We start from the raw sequence: 23,319 nt of genomic DNA, 5'->3' as shown, positions 1-23,319 counted from the left end.
AAATCTCTTTTGTTTATTGGCACAAATTCAGGTTTTTGTTTGGTTTCATTGCAGCAGTTTAATTGCAAGCCTCAGTCAAGTCATCATTCGGAGCACTTTCCAACTGCCTGGAATTCTCAACTGTGATTTTGCAGGCATCACTTTGTCAACAGAATATAATCCATGTACTTGCAGGTTTCTTTGAATTCAAATCAAATGTGATGTGTAATTAACCAGCCATTCCCACCTTGGGGTCGATTTCTGGAATTCAAATGCAAATTTATGTAATCTGCAAGATGATTTTTTGTTGTCCGTTTCTCTTAAAGAGCTAAATTCCATTGAGATTTGTGCCAAAGCCTGAGGAATACCAGGGTATTACTACTCTACTGATGAAGCAGCTCTTTTTAACTCAGATTTGCTTTGCATGCCACATTGTCCATTTTACCACAGGCAGATTTTACATAGGTTTGATATATTGTTTTGCAAGGAATATGCAGAAAGCTGAGCAAAATCAGCAGTTAAAATGTGCATTGGGTCATAAGACCCTGCTTCTGCCTTGCTGACTTCTCATCTGACCAACCATCACAGAATACAGATGTTAAAAAAGGACATGCCACAGTCAACCTTGCCTGTAAAGGAGCTGGCTGCTACAGACCGTTCATCTCCTAAGGTGAAAAGTGGAGCCATTTGGTATACAGGGAGAGAAAGCACAAATTTTCTGACTTGTATTCCTTTTGGGGCTGTTTGCTTCTGTTGTTATTTTTCCTTTGTTTGGCTAGCGCATAAATATTATTTGGAAAAAAAAGAAAAAGATAACTGGACTCAAACCCCTTGATACCTATTAATTTTATGCTTGGTGCATTTAAGCAATATCTTGCTCTATTAAAAGGCAATAATGCACTTTCTTCCTATTCCTTAACCTCATTATGTTCTTGCTAAATCAACTCAATTGTAGCAGTTCTGGTCTCCTGAGGATTCTCTGAGAAAGCATTTTCAGAAGAATTTCAAGACTGAGGCCTGTGGAATAGCCTACTTTGAGATGAATATTCTCAAGATTTACTGTTGTTCTTTGGGGGAAAGAGAAAAAACAATATTTTGTTTCATTTGTAATGTTTTCTGGCAGAAGTGTTTGTTACAACGTTGGAGATATTCCAGACTAGTTAGCAGCCTGCTGAAGCCTTTTAATTCCCATGTTCAGTTAAGCACAAAAATATTTTGTTTTATTTTTATGGGAAGTGTTACTGATGACTCAGGCACACATTTCGTTGCATTGAAATCAATGTTTAAGTGACATAAGAACAGATATTCTTGGAGATAGGCTTTATAGAAGGTACTGCATAAAGCTTTGGAATGATGTCATTAATTAAATTATTTTTGTCCCTTTTTTTCCTTTCACTTTGGCTCTTCAAAAAAAAAAAAAAAAAACTAATACCTTTTTCATTAAAAATAACATGTAGGTGGTCTAAACCAGTTCCCAGATATACAGAAAGAATAGATTTGGGGCCTGTATTATGTAATCGAGAATATAAGGGGAAGAAGTAAGGTGTGAAGATCTGAAGAAGAAAATAAAACGGCATTTTTCTAAAGTAAGCGGAATATTATTGATTCTGAATGAGGTGATGAAGTTTTTCTTAAATGGGAACACTACTATTTTTTTTGTTTGTTTATGTGGCAATCCAGACCATACAGGGGCCTAAAAGTCTTCAAATAAGAGCTAGAGGGGCCTATACATGGTGTTTTATAATAGAAACCTGTATTTTTTCCCAATTCCATGAGCATAAGGTACAAAGGTATGCTTAGATATTTCATGAAATACATTTTTATTTCAGAAAAAAGTATTCTAGTGGTGGTTCATTACAGCAACCCTTAAGTACTGGCATTGGCCACTTCTGTGAATCTTGCAACCTGGGACAACTTCTATATATATCTTAGATAAAATCACACCTAAAAAAGTGGCTGTATTTTTTTTTCTCATCCTGTGAGTTAATTATGTATTTTTTTTTATCAAGGTAGAGCTGTTTAAAGTAGTAGACCTCACTTTAATTTTCAGTTGATTGTTACAGGAATTATCCTAATAGGCACCATGTGGGATCGAGGACAGGCATCTGTTAAATTTAGGAGAGGTTTGTGCAGATGCAGGTCATTTGTTGATTCTGCTGCCAAATTTCCTGGTGCTTCCATAGGGAAATAGGTCTTTACTTCATAGGCCAGAGTGCAAGAGGTATATAGAATGGAAGAAACGTAATTTCCTATTGTTTGTGATCATGTAGTAGATCGGTGTGTGTTTTGTTGGATTTTTTGTTTTACTCTCCATTTGGTATAGTTAGGACAAAAATAAGGCCATGTCTGTTTAAATAGAGTTTACAATCAAAGCTATAGAACCAGATAATATTGTTTCCAAAAGTAACTTAAATGGGAGGTAAGTCTTAAACCTAGGTTCTTTAAAACCTGCAGTGTTGTGGCATTATTGGTTTGCTTCTGTTGGCACAAAGGCAAAATGTCTGGGTGGAGATGGTTTCATTAGAGACTAAAAAGAGTTCCGTATTGATAGGAATATCACAAGCAAGCCTAAACCCAAATAGCAGACTTAGTAATAGTAAAACAGTTGTTGGCTAGGTTTCTTTCCCAGCAGCGTCCTCTAGGGATCATTTTTAACCCTAGTTGCTATATTTAGTAGTGAACTGGAAGTTTACTTAAAATCATTGCTGCAGTAGTGTGCAGAGGTCATGAGGACTGAAGCACTGAATTGAGTACCGGCCAACAAGAAGCATTTCAGTACAGAAGTTGGAGGCTTTTCCTGGGAAACACTGTCTTGGATTTAAATTTTTGCAAGTGGCAGCTATTTATAACAGATCATCACTGTCCGTGGAAGACCTACAGCTAGGAGGGCTAAGCATGACTTCGGAGCTCTTGTGTTTCAGGTTGTTACAGTGCTGTTGGAAAGCTGTGTGTTGTTCTACTGCCAAATCAAGAAAGAACCACAACATTTTGATAGGCTTCCATTAATCCTTCATTATAGTGCTATACTGTACTTGTATGTAATAGCTCATCAAAAAACAAACAAACAAACAAAAAAAAAGATTTAGTGTGAAAATCTGTTGCTACCTAAAAAAGTAAAGTAATAGCTTTCTGCTTCTTTATCTGTTAGATACAGCACTATAAAACCGAAGCTTAAAAACTGAAGCATAACAAAACTTTTTTAATGGAAAGATTTGTGGAGGAAAAAGATTTTTCACCACTGAAAATCACTATAGCATAAATCAGTATTTTGAAATAATTATTAACTAAGCTTTTTTTTTTTTTTTTTTTTTTAAAGTCCTATTTTGTCTATTGTGTTGAAGATCAGTTAGATGATCGCACCAGATCATTCCGTTCTCATTTCTAAAGGCTAATTCTCACCCATGTAACTGGGGAAAAGAAAACCTAGCACAAGTATGGCATTTACAGTTTACTTGTTCATTTATGTTCCTGTTTTCACAGTATTTGTAACTGGGAAAAAAATAATCATGGTATTAAATGGAAACGATCTTAAAAGGCATGATTGATGATATCATTAAACTTCAGATTATTTCATAAACACCTTCATAAATCAATTTTATTTGTGGTGTGGGATGAAAATGAAAAATGCCCTTACAATGAGTTATCATTCAGGATGTATTTATTAGCTAGCCTAGGAGTTATATTCACCCAGTGGCTACATTTGAACATTTAATAGAAATAATGTTGACCTATTCATTTCATAATGGAAAAGACAGTTAAAGGCAATCTGGAAAAATACCTTTAGAAAATTGGGATTCATAAGCTTGCTTGATGCACTGATCGTATATAAGAGAAATAAGATTTATCTTTGAAGGCTATTTTCTGCCTGGTTACTGTGTGTCTTATTTGTCTTTTCTTCACAAGGAAAGGGTTGGCTAATCCTAGTTTTGTTCAGGCTTTTTAGTTGGGTTTACCTTATCATAAGGATACTTGACATTGGTTTGTTTTTCTGTAAGAACATAAATGGGCTCTGATATTCTCCAGTTTGGTTTTACCTTTTTTATGAAAAAGGAAAATGGGTGAATTTCTTAGTCAATTACAGTTCTAATGTCTGAAACAGAATAATACCCTTTGTATTTCTTGAGATCTCACAAATAAATGAGAAAACTAGTATCTGCTGGTACCAAAATAGTTTATTCTTCATTGTTAGGTATCTTTTGATCATAATTTCCCAGAATTTTATAAAGAAATTGTCATACATTGTTTTCTTTTGGAGGTTGCTGTTGCCAACCAGACTAAGTTTATTCTTTAGCAGTAAGTACCTGTTATATCCATTGAATATTGAAACCCAAATTTTATAGTGCTCTTTAGACTGAAGCTGTTTTCTACTTCATACTCAAGAAATGTTTTCACATAAAATTTAAATGTCATGAAAATCATTGCAACTTCTCTTTGTGTTGTATTTCATTAGAGGGCCTAATTATGGTGATACTGACAGAAACATTTGAAATTTCTGTTTCTCAGTCTGTTTAATGTGTTTTATAAATGACACTTCATTATTTCATTTTAATTAGACTCGTGTGGTATGTGAAGCCAAAGGATTTAAACTTTTTTCCTTTTTTTTTCCTTTTTTTTTTTTTTGCTTTGTTTTTACAATTAAGAGGGCATTTTTATCAAAAAAAACTTATGCTGACATGAATTGTTGGTAAGACCCTCATGTTGTTGACATTGGTTGTGAACCTTATTATATACTGCATCTCTAAAGTTGATGCTATTGATTTGGCTTTTATAACAGTTAGTCCTGTTTCGAACTAAATTTTATGCTGGATTAATAGGCAAATTATTAGGCTGTTCTTTTTGAAATTACCAGTGATCCGGTCTTGCTAAGTGCGCTTCTGTCGTTAGGCTGACAGTGTGTATGTGCTACCTATAAAACTTTCCTCGTATAAAACGCAGAGCAAATGAAATGCAAATAAATTTTTGTTACCTTGTAGTAGAAATGATTGGCTGTATTTCACAGAATGAGGCTTAGGAGAATTTTTCCTTTATGTTTTTAATGGCCCAATCCAGAAGGCATCTGAGAGCTGGCTTTATTTAGCATTTATTGAGATGGGCATAGTGTTGAGTGTGCATTAAATTGTGCGTGCTGGTTTAACGATCAGAAAAGCTCATCACACTCTAGCTCCATCCTTCCTGCCTGCTCTGCCAGGAAGCTATGAGAAGATGTAGTACAGCTGGCTATCCTGGCTTTGAGCCATGCAGGGATTTGCCTACATATCAGGAATCCCCTCCTTTCCCTCAGAAAAATAACTCTCTCTTAGGCAGAAGTGCTAAAATAAAAGGCAGGATCTAATTACACCATAAACTTTAACCACCTTTTTCTCCTATGTGAGAAATTTCTGTATTCATGCTGTGCTCGTTTCCATACTCATGCTAAGTGCAGGGAGAATGTTTTATAGAAAAAGATAAAATGAATGCAGTTTGAAAAGAAAAATGATTATTTTTTTCAGGTCATGGTCTTGCATGCCTGAAAGCTATCTGAACTGTGTGTTTCGACCATTTTGCTGCAATGCTAATATTGCTACAATACAAATGATTGTCATCTTTACCACAGTCGAAAATGTTTGCACAGGTCGTAAAGATTTCCTCCCATGAAATCCCGTTTCCCTTGAATTTGACAATGGACAATGTAACCTTGAATTTGGTTACTTGTCTTTTATTGCAGTTCCAAATATCTTTGACTGAGCAAGTCAAGTACTGTAAAGTTGCAGTTGAGAAGGTCCAGATTCCAGAAAAAATAAAAAATAATAATTAAAAATAAATAAATAAATAAATAAATAAATAAAACACTTTATGGCAAAGAGAGGAAGAGAGTTTCAGTAAATCAGTTGAGCGACCCAGTTTATGATGGTAGCCACAAGCTGTGTGTATATCAGAGCTGAATAAGCGTTGGCATGCAGTAGCAAATGCCACCAAAACAAGTGGGTCGTGGAACTGGACTGTGAAGCTCCACCAGAGAAGAGAATGGATTAAATGGTTAAATTTGAATCATGGAGGCAGATCATACTGCTGTGTGCAAACGTGCAATGAGGTTGCTTTCTTTCTTCTCTCATGTGACTCATTCTCTCTAAGCAGAAGCAGCATTGTATGTATTAAGGAATCAGCTTGAAATGATGTAGAAGAATATAAAGTAAGAGAGAGCAAAAGGAAGTAATTTTCATTTAAATTGAGGCAGTGCCTCATAAAAGAATTGTACTTTTTAAAAATGCGTATCACTTAAACTGTTGTCAAAATTGAATGACAGTGTGTGTTATTTGCATTACCTTAAATTTCTTCGGTAATAAAATGATTCATCGTGCTACATACAGTGATTCCAATAAGAATGCAAAAACATTTTATTTTTTTTTGCCAATGCGAATAATTATACATTAGGGTCCATGATTCCTGTCAGTATGTGGCTGCTGAAGAAACTGATCGTTACCCAGAATAATTACAAAGTACATATCTTTCCATATTATTCTGTAGTATCCATTGCTCTAACTGTAGATTTCAGCCTAATAAACATGTCCATTAATGAAGCACTGCAAAGAATACTTCCCAGAAAACTTGAAGTAGCCTGGCAGGCACTGTCTGGTGTTGCTCTGTGTGATCAGGACAGGGTCGGGGTTATAGCCCCATGCCACCACGCAGTCTATTGGCACTGAGCCTTCACTTCAGAGTCATTAAAAGCAGAGCCCTAACTTAAATTAACTATTTAAGAATGCCTGGCACCTTCTGAGGCAGGAAAACCAAGAGCAGCTACACTGCGTGGCAGATCTGGAAGAACTGTCCTCAGTGGACTGATGACGTTCTGTGTTTCCTGGTGGAGCGATGCTTACTCTGGTGCAAAGCATGGTCGGTGAGCTCAGGGAGGTTTTGAAATGAACGTCTCTTTTAAGGCTTTAGCCACTGTAGATAAGTACTGGAACTATCCTGCTAATCAAAGGACCTTCATTATGGACTCCCGTTAGAGCTTCAGAGAAGAGACATCCTTGCTGAGTGTGACGTGCTTCTTCGAGTGGCACAGATTTTGTTGAGGAAAATTCCTCAGAATTTTGTGGCTCTCCAAGCAACAAATAGATTTAGATAGCATGGTGGTTTTTTTGTTTGATTGTTTGTTTGTTTTGTAGGTTTTTTGATTTTTTTTTTTTTTTTTTTACATAGCACAAATGGAGAGAGGTAAATCCCAGTCTAAGAGACTAGGATTTTTGAGGAAGTGCTACAGTGTAAATTATTCTCTCAAGCAGAGAAATAATGTAGTAAAATGGACTCTCTTCATTAATTGTCTGAGGATCTTTGACACTGTGAACAGCGATCACAGAAGATCTGTTAATTTTATACAGATAGGAGGCCTTAGCATTCTTCATAAGCAAGCCATAAGACTATCCAACACAGAGGTAAATTGTACAATTTAAATTACTGTTTGAGAAAATGCTTGACTTCTGTCGCGTCTTCTGAAAATGTATATGGCTTTCTTGTTTTTTGGAAAACACTGAGAATCAGTTTCACATCAAAAAGGGTGAAAATATGAATGCTAAATAAAACAACGTGCTAAGTTTAGTCAAAAGCAATGTTTTGGGAGGACCCAGTATGTTAATGAACATGTGTGACTTGTAATATTCATTTATTTATGAATATTTATTTATTTATTAATATTTATTTATTTAAATATTTCTTTATGGGGATTTAATACCCATTCAGAAATGCATGAGACAAGAAGGTCATTTCACCAACAAATGATGGTATATTAGTTTTTCATTTTAATCATTTTCCTTGCTATTTTTTAATTCTTTGGTATATTGCTTTTAGTAGTGAAGTGTAGAATCTTAAGCTTGGTTTTCTTTTGAGACAAACTGATTTGCATTTGATACAGAAAAATGAATTGTGAGTTTTCACTGAGACTTTCTAGTGTCAGTATTTCCATAGGAAGAGCAGTTCTCAAAGAAGCTCATTTCCTGTAGCTAGCATTTCATTTTAAATGCCTTCAAAAAGACAAAATATTAAACTTATATGTCTGTTTCACTTGTAAGAAACAAACCAAAAGTAATCTGGTCAATAAAGCAAGTTACTGTATTTTCTGACATGCACTTTTGCATGGAATGCCTACTGTTTGTTGAGTGTGTGTGTATTTAATTGCTGTTAAATTGTTTCATGTCTGCGTTTCTGTAGTGTAATTAAATGAGGAATATGAGAAATTTTCATAGTGCTCAATCTATTAAGGAAAGAATTATGTTTTCATAGTATATTGATGCCTCAATCTGAAGTTGTAAGACTAATAATGCCAACAAAGATGACGATAATGTTTTCTTTTGGTGTGTGTTGATGAACAATTCTGTACTGGGACTACGACTGGGGATGTTCTGGTGTTGGACTAAGGTGGACTCAGAGTATCCTGGAAAAGAACTTTTTATGCAGAGAGGCCGTACATTATGTCTTGTCTTCCCTTATTTATTGTGAATATAACATAACCAATCGTGCTTTTCTTAGACAAGTGCACTTGGATTGTTTACCGTTCCACTCTGAATCTCTAAAAAAAAATCATGAATTTTAGAAATTATTACTACATTATTGCAATTTAGTGTTAACAAGCATTACAATTTATATAAAGTTTTTTTATTAAAAATTTGTGAGATGTATTTTGGAAACAGAGAGTTGAGATGTTAGAATAAGACAAACTCAAAGCAGGGATTGATATTTGCATAACTTTTAGATGATTCACTGAAAGCATTGATCTTCACACTTTTTCATTTAAATTAACAATCTGCTCTTTCAGGTGTTCTCATTGGTTTTACACAATTGACTAGTATCAATGAATGGTGTGGCCTGAACCTGAAGCTGGGCAACACATATGAAAGCCCATGATTGTGCATGTGTCTCAGAAGAAAAAAACTAGAATTAGCTAATAGATTTGTAATAACTCAGAAGTATTTTAGGTGTATTTCAAAGGAGAAGCTGGTCATGAATCCTTTGGGAAGTTCATGAACATTTTTTGCTTGTATGTCTTTTTTTTTGTGTGTATTACGGAGGATTTTTATTCATGAAATTTTGGTAGACAAATTGTAATAGGGTTAACACTGGGTACTGTCATTTGATTCCTAATGACTGGATAACATATATACCATGAAACTACAAGATTAAGAATATTGTCAATGTGAATCCTTGGTTTTTGATGTAAGAGTAAATGAAGAATTCCTGGATTCTCTTTTTAGCTCAGCATTCTTCTTCAAACTTGAAATATTTAAAACATTTTTTTAGTCGGGGAGTTGCTCATTAAGTGGATGAAAAAACTTGAATTTTCAAAATAAGCAGTCTGCCTTCATTGTTGCTTAATACAGCTTCCTTTTATCTTTTGTCTTTTCCAGGTATGAATACCAGCAAGAGTGAGACAGTGAAAGAACATCCCTTACAACCCTCTAGAAGATCGCTGCCATGCTTAGCTCAGAGCCAAACTCATCCTCAGAGTCTGAGCAAGCATTCTTCATTTCTGCAGCCAAATCGTGTGCAGCCACAGCCTCGGCCTCAGCCCCTAAGTGCAGGGACATCTACAGCTACAGTGGATGTAGTGTCAGAGCGAGGTAAGAGACTGTCTCTCAGCAGCTTCTTCCAACACTGGGTATGGAAGGGCTCCTCGGGAACATTATTCATAGTCCTGTGATACCTTAGATACAGTTTTTTAGCATCTTCCATTAAATTACAGTGGCATCTGATAAGCTTTGATATGTTTGGGTATCTACAGTTTGTTGAGGAGATGGTGACAGAGTTGTATGCAACAGCTAGAAGAACCTTGGTGCTGAGTTCTTGAGTGTAATCCCTATGTTTGAAGCGAGGCTTAAAAAAATTTTGCCTATTTATCTAAATTACAAGCTATTTGTGCTCGCTGAAAATAAGACAAGGAACTGCTCACATATGCTGTGAAACAGCATGAAAGTTTCAGTAGTCTGTCCTAGGATAGAGAGGAAAAAAATAAATACTGGGCCTTCTGTACTAAAAGTCTTTGAGTATGAACATGTTGGAGCAGACTTGATCATTCACTGTCATGATCCAGGGAAGAGTGCTATGAAGAGAATGAGAGAAAGGAGAATATACCTATGAATGTTAGCTTGTGTTGGGCACAGGCTCTACTTTTATTTTATGATTGCTATTTTAATAGATAAGCATGCCTTAACAGAGAGACTAGTGTAGCTGCAGATTTCAGTCATTGTGTATGTACGCTATTGCCAAACACTCTTGTCAAATCTGTGTGAACCTGTATAGATCAAATTGACTGGCTTCTGCTGCTAAATTTTGTAAAGTCTTTCCTTAATGTCGATAGGCACTAAATGTTACTCTAGTAAGTTATTTTACCAAGTTAAACTTCTCACTGGAAGAGTGAAAGTCTTCAGTAAAGTGGTAGTTTTTTTCTTCTGCCAGTGGAAAGTACTTATCAACACTTGAGCATATTTCTTGTGTTTTGAGTCACTGACGGCTTTAAAAAGTGTATCGTGCTTTCATACCTGTGTATGATGATATGACTATTGCTTTTATTCCAGCTAAAGTGATGGAGACTTTGGAAAACAACTTGATCAAGCTGTCTAATACAGAATACAGTGATCCATTTTTAGGTAAGTTTATGTCTGAACTAAAGTAATAACAAATTGCCGATGCTTCTATTACACTTCTGGTATTTCTGTGTGGAAGAGCAATACTCATCCTAAACTGCCAGGTTGTTTTGAAATGGGAGAATAAATGTGACTAATGAAGTGTGTGCTATCATAGATATTTTAAGGGAGACATTTCAGAAAGTTCCGTAATACTTTCTCAATTTTTAGACCAACAATAAATAGTGATTAAAGAGACATGTATATTTTCATACATTTAATGTAACCTTTTTCCATAACAGTCCTTCCTAATACAATCACTTTGAAGCATACTTTAGAAATTCCTTTGAAATTGTGGGGTTTTCTGCTATTATTATTATTCCTGTATATTACTTTGTTCAGGATTGTCATGGTTGCAGTTGTTGTTATGTTGTTTTTGTTCTACATATTCACACACAAAGGATCTGGGAAAAAAAATTACACAGAAAAATTGTGTAATTGGGGCATATTTGTACCTGCACTTAATGCTATTCTGATGCTGAAAGCCAAAGAAAGTAGAAAAGCCTTAAAATAATGTCATCCTTGCAATGTCAAACAGAGACTATATACACACAAAAAGAATAACTTGTAGGTTCCAGAACTATTTTTTAAATTCCCTGTCTGTATATCCCCCATTAGAAGTACATAAAGATTTTGCTGTACCTTGCACAACTACTGTGAAAGCTTTTTTTGTTCAGAGTCAGCGTAGCATCCAACTAAAAATGTTATCTTCATGCTGAAGGAAAGAGATTTGCTTTCAGAAAGCTATTTCGGCTTAGCTCTCACTCGTTTTTGTATTGATTTTTCTTGCTTCCTAAAATATATGATAGAGAAAAAATTCTTCAGAGTCTCCTAAAGCAGTGGCTACTGGAAATGTGAGTGAAACTGATAGTTCCTCCAAAACAAAGTAAAAATGTTTCAAAATCATGACAGAGTCCAAAAACTTAGCATGAAGATTGTGTTAGAAAACCACACGTCTCAGGTTCCTGCTGAAGTTAGTGCTGTCCCTCAGTGTAATTGGTTTCATTGGGTAGGCAAGTATGGGTATGAGAAGTTTACACGGTTACTCTTAGTTTCTTTTTTCTTTCTTTTTTTTTTTAATCCTGTTCTTTTATTTCATTATTTTATTTATTTCATTTTATTATTTTATTTATTTCATTAATTGCTTACATATACACATACTGATATTATTGCGTATTTACGTGTGGTAGAGGAAATCTTTTCTTTTAGTAAGTGATGCACTATTCTTCCTTCATATCCACTTGGTTTTCACCTGAAAATAAATGTGGAGACCTCAGAGACTGAGGAAAAGATAGATCAAGTCCCATCAGCTCAAAATTTTATTAAAGTTTTCTGTGGATGTTCTCTTCTGATTATGGCCATGCTATTTGAAGAGACAGAAGAAAATACTTAAATGGTAGCCTTTTTCTAAGGTAATTTGCATGTGTAAATCGAGACACTCCCCAGTTATATCACTGAAATCAGTGGAACTATTATATAATTAAAGAAGTGTGATTGGTTGGGATCTTCACCTACAGGCACGAAACAGTATTTATAAATAAATCCCAGAAAGGAGTAGTAGAGGTTGTATTAGATAAAATCAGCATTAAGCTCACCAAGAGAAATCAGAGACAGTTAAATAAATAAATAAATAAATAAATAAACAACCTTTCTGTAAACCTTCAAAATTCATTCATTTTTTTTTTTCCTTTTGAGGATCTTGTTTATGTGGGTAAGAAATTGTCTGCAAGACTGAGCCATTCTGTGATTCTAAAGCAAAAATAGATTTTTTTTCCTGAATCTGAACAGTCAAGGGAGTATTGCTGCTTGAGCTTTGATCACCAAGGAAGTGAGAATGATGCAGTGCTGCTCCAAGCTTTAGTTGGCATTCTGGCACTTTGATAGAGTTTGCAAAACAGTCTGACTAATGGGTATCATCTTTTTAAGAAACCTTTTCAAACTGTTCTCCTGAGAACATGAAAGAATGCTGAATTAAGTGTTTGTGGTGAATTTTTAATTAGACTGTATTGTGGAAGTGTACACAAAATAGACCAAGTGGCTTTCTTCTCTTTCAGAATTGTAACTGACTAGATCTTCTACCTTTTTGTGAGAAAGGGATTTATAGGCATCAGATAAACGATTTGAATTCAGTGGAAAGCTTCTCCTTTAATTAATTGACTGTAGCTAAGGCCATAAATGTGTTGCACTTATTTAGTCAGTAATACTGATGAATTTGTAAAGTAGGCAGATCATGTATTACACCTTTGTTACAGTTAACGCAGCCAAACAGAATCAAGGACATAATGGTTTTATGTGTTCGTTGTTTTGTGTGTTTTTTTTTTTTTCTCCTCTGTCAGTTTTAGGTGGTAAGTAGTGTTTTTAATTTGAGGAATCAGGAAATTCAAGGAAAGAAATAGGCCCTGAGCTTTTGTAATGTATAATGTGATCTGTGGGGTTTCAGATGTGCCGTAATGCTCTGTGCTTAGCCAAAACTTAGTGCAAATTCACATCCAGCAAAGGTTAATGGGGCCTTTAGATCTTACACAAGCTGGAAAGCACCTGATGTTTGGTTCTAGACCTTTAATAAACAGGATTCATTGCATTTCTCAAAGGGTGGTTGTAGAAATTTTCTATTCTCTCCAGAGCAAATCATGCTATTGCTTTTACTTCCTTGAAAATGTTCCTTCTCTTCCTAAGTTTTTGAATTACAGAAGAGTATTAAGTTATTTTGTCAACTGTCTGACCCTGTCTCTTATTTTAGCTTGAGTTTTCAATAGGCAAATCTGAAATCTGAGCTTGCTGTTCAGCAAGGACATTAATCACTCAAGCTTCAGGGCAGCTTCTTTTATGACTTGTACTTTTCTAATGAGTTCAATATTCCTCATTTTAGAGTGCTGAGAAAACAGCTTTTTACCTAAGACCTTCCCTAACAGACACATATGCCTGCTAACCAATATAGTATGGCTCCAACTCTGGATGTGTACGTGGAAAAACCAGTTACAGTGAATTTGTTCTCAACAGAAATAAATTTGTAACCCATTTAGCTACAAGTAGCTAGTCAAATCCAATAACCACACATGTGGGGGAATTTCCTGAATAAGTTTCTTGATGAGAAAATCCAAGTTCGTCAAGACTTCTTTGAAAATATCTGTGGGAGAAGATTTCTGACAGTGGGGGAGATGTGCGGAGTAACCAGTACCCTGACAGGCAAGCTGTCTGTCAAGGAGTGGAAAGCTGAGAGCTGAGTTACTGATTTCTGCAAGAGTGGTACACACAGCAACTTAGTGACATTGTTACAGTCTGTAATACCTGGAATTTTTCTTGAAAGATGCCTGAAGTTTTTGTTCTAGTATTACACTGGAAAACTTCAGAGCAACTGTTATAGAGACAGTATTTACTGCCTAGCTAACATCTTTGATGCCAGACACGGGGGAGATGCTTATGTAGGATGACAGACACACTCAGGCTGTCTCAGTATGGTATTTCAGGTAGGAAGAACAGGATGTTTGTGATAGAGCGCTTACCTGCTGTGCGTTCTCATACTAACAATATGGCCGTACATTTTGTGATGAAAACTACAGGATCTGTATGACTTTGTGTCACGTTGCACAAATTAAATTTCAGGAGACAATGCATGTTATGTTGATGTGATAGTCACAAATAATTAAAATGTGTAGTTATAGCAACATGAGAAAACCCTTTCCCATGCTATTTTAGAATTGGGTGTCAGGATCTTATAAGAAGTAAATAAAAGAAAATTTGAAAATACGTGTGTTGTATAGGTAGATGCATGGAAATCTGGGTTACACAAGAACATGGACGTTAATATTACTGAATTGATTACCATAAAAAATATTACGATGTCATCCATTTTTAATAGGTTTGAAAGTCATACCAATGCAACTCAAGCAGTTGACATTCACCCTCTCAAAGGGAATTCAACATTGTGCTTTCTTTCCAAGTCTTCTCTCTGTGGATATTTGCTTGAACATACTGGTTTATATTTACGTTCTTTTCTGATTTTATTGTGCTTTGTTTTTCTTCTGAAAGATGTGCTCAGCAATTAGTTCAGTAGTGCCAGCTGGATTTAAATGACATAGGAGGTTTGATTTCAGTTACTAAATTTGCCTTTACTGCAGCTACCAATAATAGTGGCTCTATGTAGAGTTACACAAAGTAATTAAGTGGGAAATATTTAGTAGGAGCAACCACATACAGAAAGTCAAATGCCAGAAATGACATGAGCTCCTTCCTGTAATGCATAGTATGGATTAAAAATATATATATATATATATATTAAAAAAAAAAAAAAAAAAAAAAAAAAAAACTGTCTAAGGCTCACAGAAACAGGAAATAATCTTCCACTGAGTAGTGTGTTCTTTTCTCAAGTCATTCTCTGTGTTCAGCAGTAGGAGGAGAAGGGCAGATAGGTGGCATGTTTTTCTACCTGCTAAGTTCATTTGAATCACTAAAACTACTGTCATTAGCATTGCCAGGTTTGAATTATTTTATGTCCACTTCCAAACCTCATAAGCCAGATTTACAAAGGGATTTCTTATTACAATACAGATTAATGTTGTTTAAATTCCTGTTTAACGCGTAAATAGCTAGGGCATCAAGATTTTGAGAAGTTAGGCTGTAGCAAAAGTACAGTTAAACTAGGAGGAAAAACTTGTGAATCTGATGCTCAGTCTACTTGTTAACTTGAAAATCTAATTTGCTCGTTCTGACAGAAATATATGCATACAAGTAACTTTCTAAACTGTGTCAAAGTAGGCAGAACTATGACATGCTGAAATGTCTCATTTCAATTAAGATGTCAAAAATGAGCAATGGATAATACAATCAATAGAAATTGGCATTCAGGGTTTAGCTATAATGAGCATCTAATTTTAATTTATTTGGCAGTTTTTATCAGCTGCCTCATTAGCAATTAAAACTTCGTAATTCATTTATTCTTTTTTTTTTTCTTTTTCTGAATTAGGTCAATTATGAGTGCTTTATGCATAGTAATGCAGAGGTTGCAAAGAATATGATTCAAGAATATGACTCAGGCTTAATTTCTGCTTCAACAGAAAAGTGATGTTTCCATTGTGATTCTTAGAATACATTTTTCAAAACCTTGTTTCATCTTCAGGTAAAGTCAGCATGGGTTAACTGTGGTGACATCTATTCGGACTGTGTCCTGAGATGGCAGAAAATCTGCCTTAGGATACTTGGTAATGTACACAGTGTCTGAGGGCATTGTGCAGCTGCCACAGTAGAGCTGGTTCCAGCCTGGAGAGCTGGCAGCATGAGTGATGCAGCTAAGCAATCCATTAGGAATGTAATGCTCACTGGAACTAGGTAAGGATTAGTCTTCTGAAAGTATAATATTGAGGTTCAAAATATGTAAGTACTTTGGGCATTTAATCCACCTGTACTAATTCTGTATGCCATTTTAGCTCCTCCAGATAGCTAAAAACCTGCCTGGCTCCCTTTTTAAAACTTAGATATATTCTGTGTAATGGTTACAATTGTCAGAAAGCTCCTGAGAAATCGTACACTAAAAAAAAAAAAAAAAAAAAAAAAAAGCCTGCACTCATCATCTATGCTAGCATTTGGTATATAAGTATGTATATGCAGGTAGCTGAAAAACCTTTAATGGTATATTTACAATATAGCATTCCAGGTACCTACCAGAATAAACTAAGATGGCCTAAATCCATCACAATCTCATTTATCTGAGTGTCTAGTGATATCCTCCTGCAGGTTATTTATTGTTTCTGGGACTAAAATTGGGGCAAAAGGGGATTAATTTCTTGACCAATAATCTAATTCTTTCTAAAGCTTACATGGTCCAACAAGAATCATCTTATCAAAATTTGTGAAATAAAACTATCAAGGAATAATTTTTATATGACTTTCCCTTTCAATAGTAGTGTCAGGTTTCAGTTGAAAAAGATCTTCTATCCTACACCAGTTATCTAAGTTATCAATGGATAGTGTGTTGCAGGGAAATTGGGACAAATACTTTTTATGTTTTAATTATCATAAAATTAAAATGCACTCTTGGCCCGTCAGAATTATGCAATAGAAAGAAAGGAAGCTAAGCATTGAAGAAGATAAAAGGTGAAAATGCCAACTGTGGACCTGGAAATTAATTTTGAAGTGCTGCTGTGCTGTTGGGTAAAAGACTCCTAGAAATGAAAATCTCTCCTTTTTTTTTTTTTTTTTTTTCTTCTTATAAGTGCCCTTAGGGTAAGTCTCACTATCATGCATCAATCTTAATAAAACTGTATGTCAGAAATAGTAGATATCTGTTATGATGAATAAAGACTGAAGTTACTCATCTTGCCTCTATGTTACAAGGTAGAAAAACAGACTAGTAGGCTTTCAAACAGCTTTGAGTAAGAGATGTTATCCACTTGATTAATGCTTAATTTTTAAGACAGAAAATCACTTTGTACCTAAGTCTGGATCCAGGTTGATGGTGCAGATGGACTTAAATGTTCAGATATGCTAACAATTTTGTCAGTGCTATAAATAGGTACCCAGTTAAAGAGATGTCCTTGATTTACTGAATTGAATAGAGAAATTCCCATTGACTTCATTGAAAATTGAAATATGATTGGTGATTGCCTCTAGAATTACAATCTGTCACCCTTTTCTCTGACTTAATATTCTCGTCTTTATTTAATCTTTTTTTTTTTTTTTTTCCACCACAACATCAAGGCACATGTAGGGCAGAAGTTGTTACCAACAGAGGAGAGAACAAATCTGGGGGGAGGCAGTTGCCTGAGGTCTGTTAAGGAGCAATGTGAACTCAGTTTTCCTTTCTTTCTTTTTTCTTTTTTTTTTCCCCCCCCTCCTCTGGTGACTTGCCTACTCTCTCCCCTCCCCAAATCAGACAGGCTACTTGGTGGTTGGCACTAGAGCCCATCCAAGAGCTACAAAAGCGGTGTAAGCTGGCAATTGTTCTTGCCAGTAACAACCCATTCAGTTGTTGTAGGCCAGGGAAGGCATGATGGGAAATAAAGAAATGAAGTAACCAGTGGATTTCCCACAATGTAGAGTGAAGAGCTTGAAGCAGGCGAGTTTTTCTCATGATGTGTTGTGGAGTTGCAGCCAAATCAAGTCTCTGTTTGAATTTCAAGATGGGTACTTATAATGCAAGAGAAAGAGAGAAACAGTCCATTTCACTGCCTTTGGGCTATGTTGCATTAAAAACATCTTTCATCCCTGAGCAGTACAGCTCCAGCCACAACATCCAGGGATGTTATCTTGTTTTGGCTTGTTGCAATCCCAAATGGCAGTTAAAATGCAAAAATAAATAAATAATAGAGATTGTAGAGGAAAGGATAGCAGAAAATAGTGTTACTTTATAGACTAAAATAATCCAAAAATGTCATGGAAGTTTTAAAACTGCAGTTATTTAGGAAAAGGTTGCAGAAGCTAAATGACTGTGTTTGTATAAAATGTAGCATGCATTGGTGACCCTAGTAAGAATTGAAGTCTTATAATTTTATCCTTAAGAGCATGTCATTTTGGCTTTGTGGGTGGGAAAATTGCCCAAGAGAGATTTTATCTTTTACTAGAAGAGGTGGATATCTTATTACAGAAGAAGTACTTGGTCATAGAAGAATTCCATTAATAGCATTGACTGCTTTTTTAAAGTTTCATCTCATGATCTTCCAAGATCATTTTCTAAAATGAACAAATTTCATTTTGTATTCTTCACAAATTTTGGAACTGTTCAAAAGAAATTTATAGGAAGTTCAACTTAAGAAACAAAATATGGCTCCCAAAACCATACACGTTTCAATTCTTCTTTCTAACCTGTTCTGGTATATAAATGCCATGCAATCCATTTACAGTTTTCTTTGGAAATTAATTACTTATGTTAAATATTTTGTCTTAATGTATGCTGCAGAAGAGACAAACGGGACAGCAAGTTTATTCAAAGTATTGCAAAGCATGCTTCCTGACATTAATGCATATTACCATTAAGAAAAATACACACACTTAGATATACTTTTTAAATATGGATTGTATGCTATGTCTCTGACATTTTTTCACAGGCGTAACATACAGTCTAGTGCAATAGTTAAATGTTGTGCGTTAATCTTCATTCCTCCCATTTTTACTATATTGATACCATTACCTTGTGGAATAGTGTTTTCAGTGCATAAAATAAGTCATACACTGTTAAAATGTACAGTGCTAAATGTTAAGTTTTACAATCTTTTTAATTCTAAATTTGTGTTTTTTTCACTATTAAAATTATTTTAGTCTGTGTTTCAGACAACATAGCTCGTATCTCTGAATGGAAGGTAATCTTCTTTAGAGAAAATGGATGGCACAATTTAAAAGTTGTGGCATTGAAAATTTAAAAAAAATGGTTAGTAACTAAAGTATATTGAGCAATAAAACTTAAATAACTTAAATAAAACTTCATAATTTAAAATTATTTAAATAAAACACAATGTACATTTTGCAAAGCTTTTTGTTTGTTTTAGATCTACTCAAAACTCTAATGCTATAAAACTTTCCCTATAAAAGTGGACTTTTTTTTTTTTTTTATGTAACTGAAGTCTTTCAACTCAAATGGCGTATCTAGCTGTAAGAGGTTAGATTTCATAGGACTTTTTTCTTCTTTTCATTTTACACATCTGGGAGTGAGTCAGATCAGCGCATTTGTTTAAGTATCCTGTTTCCTACCTTGTACTACTTACAGCGTTTTGCAGGCTTTTTGCTATTTCCCTGTTTGTTGTCTGGAGAGTAACCTGTATATTAAGTTAAAACTTTCTTTAGATTAAATGAAGGCTAAGTTTGGTGCTCTCACAATCAAACAGACTATTTCATATATTAAAAAGTCCCCTCACAGATTTACCGAGGTTAATATCAACGTCAGAAATCACTGAGGGCTCATTTTGTGTAATTATAATGTAAGTAACTAAACGGCAGAAAAAACAGCTTTCTGTAAATGTTCCAGTTTAATATTCCTTCGCAGAAATGTTTAGGCTACATGAGATAATTGTGGTTGTTTTTTTCTGTAATATTTACTGTGGAGAATTTAAGGGACAACTTAATGAAAAATACTTTGTTGTTGCAGATGAGCTTTTCTGAATATAAAATTCAGGAAATTCAAGATTGTGGTTCCCACAGCAACCATGGCTTGTTTCTTGGCTTCTATTTAGGGTTTAGAATTACTGGGATAAATGCTGTTCCCAGTTCCCTTGACTTTTCCCATGTTGATATGAAAGCTGAGATGAGAACTTGGCTCAGGATTTATGGGTAACTTTTTGGTCTGAATAGTTTCTATTTGCAATTTGTCCAAGATATAATTGCGTGGGAATAATTATTCCATCTTTTTATCGTTAAAATATTTTTTTTCGAAACTAACCATTTTCCAGCATTCAGTAGAAGTTATATGGTCCAATATTGTACAGGCATTATCCTTCATTTCACTCCTCTGAGTGTGTATGCTAAGCCTTGTCATGATCTTTTCGATGGAGAATGTGAAAGGAAATTCAATGTCTGAAAAACAATCCTCCTTCCAATAGAGGATATAGAGAGACTCGAAGACTTAAGTACAGTCCATCTGTCTTGCCTGTGGTTATGATGCAGAAGGAAATCTGACTTGTAATAGTGGGTCTTAATAAGCTTTGATGAAGGTCCTCAGTCATGTACTACTATGATGGAGTATGCAAATACTTTTATAAACACTTCTGTTGAGTGATTAAAAAGAAATCCACTGCAGAAGAAGAGTACTTGTTCATGGTGTCAACTATCTTCTACAACCTCTGGTTACACCTCTTAAGTTTTCACCGCAATACGCTAATATGCAAATTTTCAAATACTGTATTTAATGATGAGCAGCATGTGCATAGCAGGAGCTAGCACTTTGATAGCTTCTGTAATTTAAAAACACACAGTAACGTTTCCCTATATCCAGGATGCACCTGCCAATTTAATAACATATTTTGAGTCTTGACAGTTATGACTCAAGCACCAAAGCAGCTGAATATTTGCATTGTGATTGTTGTATGTTTTTGGTCAGTTGTTTTTTGTTTGGTTGGTTTTAACTACTGTGAAGGATGTTGTTGGATTTTTTTTTAATTTAAATGGTAGTAGAGAAGAATTTTCAGTAGGATTTCTACTAAGAAGAAAGTCAATTCTAATTTAAGACAATCAGTTCAAATAAAAAGCTTTTGCAGGAAAGACTAGAATATAAGTTATTGAAAAGTTAACACTTCAGAGGAGTATTCTGCTGCAGATATAACTTTACTGTCAGTTTCTTTCTATGATAACCTAAAATGAGCCCACTATTTTCTTCTGTTTTTCCTTCAGATGTAGGAAAGGACAAAGACACATACACAGATGATTCAGAGCATGGGAATTACGATGTTCGTACAGATCAGTCATTGCTCATTCAAAACAAGCTTGCCAGACAGAAAACAGAACCTCGGACTAAATCATCTTTAAAGGTAATGGACAGAAAAAATTATTAAATTGTATCAATTGCCACAGTATGCTTAAATATTTTTTAAAATATGATTTTTAATGGGCTGGTTAAGCTAAAGTTTAAATTAATAGACATCTCACAGAAAGAAATGTAGGAGGCTCCTGTATTACCATTTGACCTATAGAAGCAGTGAATAGAATTCTCTGTAGCAAAAATGACCAACGTTTTGTAGGATCAAAGGATCTGATGATTTGCATTGACTCATTTAAATGACAGTAGTCTTTTTAAAAAAATAAAATGTAGAGCATTTATGACATAGGACTCCCAGAATGGAGTGAAAAAATCATGTCAGCTGGGAGGCCTCAAGAAATAAGTAGAGTTTAGAAAAACTATTACGTGTTGCAGATGATCAGTCAAAAGTGATCTGAAGTGTGTAGGGTTTTCATTCTAAGCAAAATCCACGAGGTAGGTAGAAACAGGAAAGACAAAATTCACTTGCTTATAGGAAAGTGTAGGAATAATCTCAGGAACTTCAACTAAATAACTGAAAAAATCTCTCCAGATAAAACTGACAAGTTATCTCACCTAGTAATTAGTTAATCATAGTATTCATCACAATGCATTTTCTACAACTCTTCATCCTTTCTAATGCCAAAGAATTATGATAGATTTTCAGTTCAAAGCAGTTTTTTTTTGTTGTTTTTGTGGACTGGGAGACCCTTAATTCTCTTTTCTATCAAGCATAATTTCTCGTAAACATAAGACAAATGACCTGTTCTCAAGAAGTTCTGAATTATTTCTTTCTTCAAGCACTAGTGATTTCAATTTTCAAATAGTGGAATCTGCAGTACAGTTTTTACCAGCAATTCTATGTTTTTTGCTATATAAAAAAATCAGTAATACTGTGCTACGGATCTACAACTGCCTCAGTTACTTAAGGAGTCTGTTTTTCATAGACGCTACCCTTCAGCAGGATATTCATTACACAGTTCTGGCATCCATTATGCTTGTGGTACTTCATGATTCTATCACTGAATGCATGCTTCATGAAGAGTCTTTTAATCATTGTAAAGCTTGTTTTCTCAGTCATGCTGTATTATCATTTCTACAGGATTCTCTAAGACAGGTTGATGTGATCTCTGAGACCACATTTTATGGGATGCTTTGGAAAAAAGTTTTTTTTGTTGTTTTTGTTTTAATTATAATAGCTATCTAATAATCACTTAGGTTGGTTTACAGATAATGGTATTTACAGTTTGGAAACTTAGGACCTGAAAATGAAGCTTCAGTAAAGACAGAGAAGGTTTATGTTTTAATCTGAACTACAGAAATGAGAACATGTTGTGTTGACAGATTTTTCTTTGTTTTTGGAAGGCTAGATGAGTTAAGACAAAGAGCTTTTCTTTTGTTTTATTTTTTAACAAAATCTTATTTGGTTGTGTAATTACTTAAACAAAGCCTTCTATGTTAAATGTGAGATAAAAGAGAAAAAAATGCAGAATGTGCAGGATTTAAAGTACGTTATTGACAATTAAATATTTTGCATAACAGGTAAGGCTGATTTAAAAAAGAAAAGGCTTAGCTGGCAGATATTGTCCATCTGTCTGTCTAGTAACAGACTTTTCAACAGACCCTTCATTCTGCTAACACAAGATAACTCCTCTATTTTCATGTAAAATATAAAACAATCACTTACTGTGTGATTCCCAAGAAATGCATTTAGGACTGATACAAAGTTTATAAGCAACCAGTAAGTTAACTTTCTTTCAAAGTTTAAAGGGTACCCTTGTATTTGTATGAAGTTTAAACAAAAATACAGTTTTTATGTCTCAGTCTTTGTACTTCCTGACCCTAAATCCAAATCATCTGAAGCCATGTCTGGCTCATAACCTCAACAGCAACTTTTATCACAGCAATTCCTTAGGAAGTTTCCTTTGGCTTTTCTACTGTTTTTGTAAATGAGGCAACCAAGCAAGATTCTCCTGTTTACTGTTTGCCTGCCTCCACAGGAAAAAGGCATGGGAGATTTTGATTAGTCATAGAGTAGAAGAGAAGGTTACTAGTCTTTCTTTGGACTGTTGCGCAAGTCCTGGCAGTTAGTGGAAGATGTTGAAGGGAATCTTTCTCTAAACCGATACAAGACTAGCAAAAGGACTCATCTGTTTCCTTTTGAGATGGTTGAAAGTTACAGTGGAAAGCAGGGACGAGAGCTTTACAGCTGGTAAGTACTCATGTATTTGGAGGATTGACTGATTTATC

At 34.8% G+C, this 23,319-nt stretch overlaps 1 protein-coding gene across 7 annotated transcripts in view; it reads left to right on the top strand.

Moving 5' to 3' along the window:
• Positions 1-23,319, top strand: part of ANO3 (anoctamin 3) — a 233,326-nt gene that overhangs the window by 135,798 nt on the left and 74,209 nt on the right. For 6 of the 7 annotated variants that reach the window (XM_084520759.1, XM_084520760.1, XM_084520758.1 and 3 more), the window contains 3 exons: positions 9,360-9,572; positions 10,527-10,598; positions 20,946-21,082. In XM_084520759.1, the coding sequence (XP_084376885.1) occupies positions 9,360-9,572; positions 10,527-10,598; positions 20,946-21,082 (422 nt within the window). Of the gene's footprint in view, positions 1-2,145; positions 2,201-9,359; positions 9,573-10,526; positions 10,599-20,945; positions 21,083-23,319 lie in introns of those variants that run through there. The other variant, XM_084520764.1, reaches the window with a different exon arrangement.

Source organism: Aythya ferina (genome assembly GCF_964211825.1).
Source record: "Aythya ferina genome assembly, chromosome: 5".
NCBI classification, from domain to species: Eukaryota; Metazoa; Chordata; class Aves; order Anseriformes; family Anatidae; genus Aythya; species Aythya ferina.
Note: the sequence above shows the minus strand (reverse complement) of the source record. Positions and strands in the feature narration are given on the sequence as shown.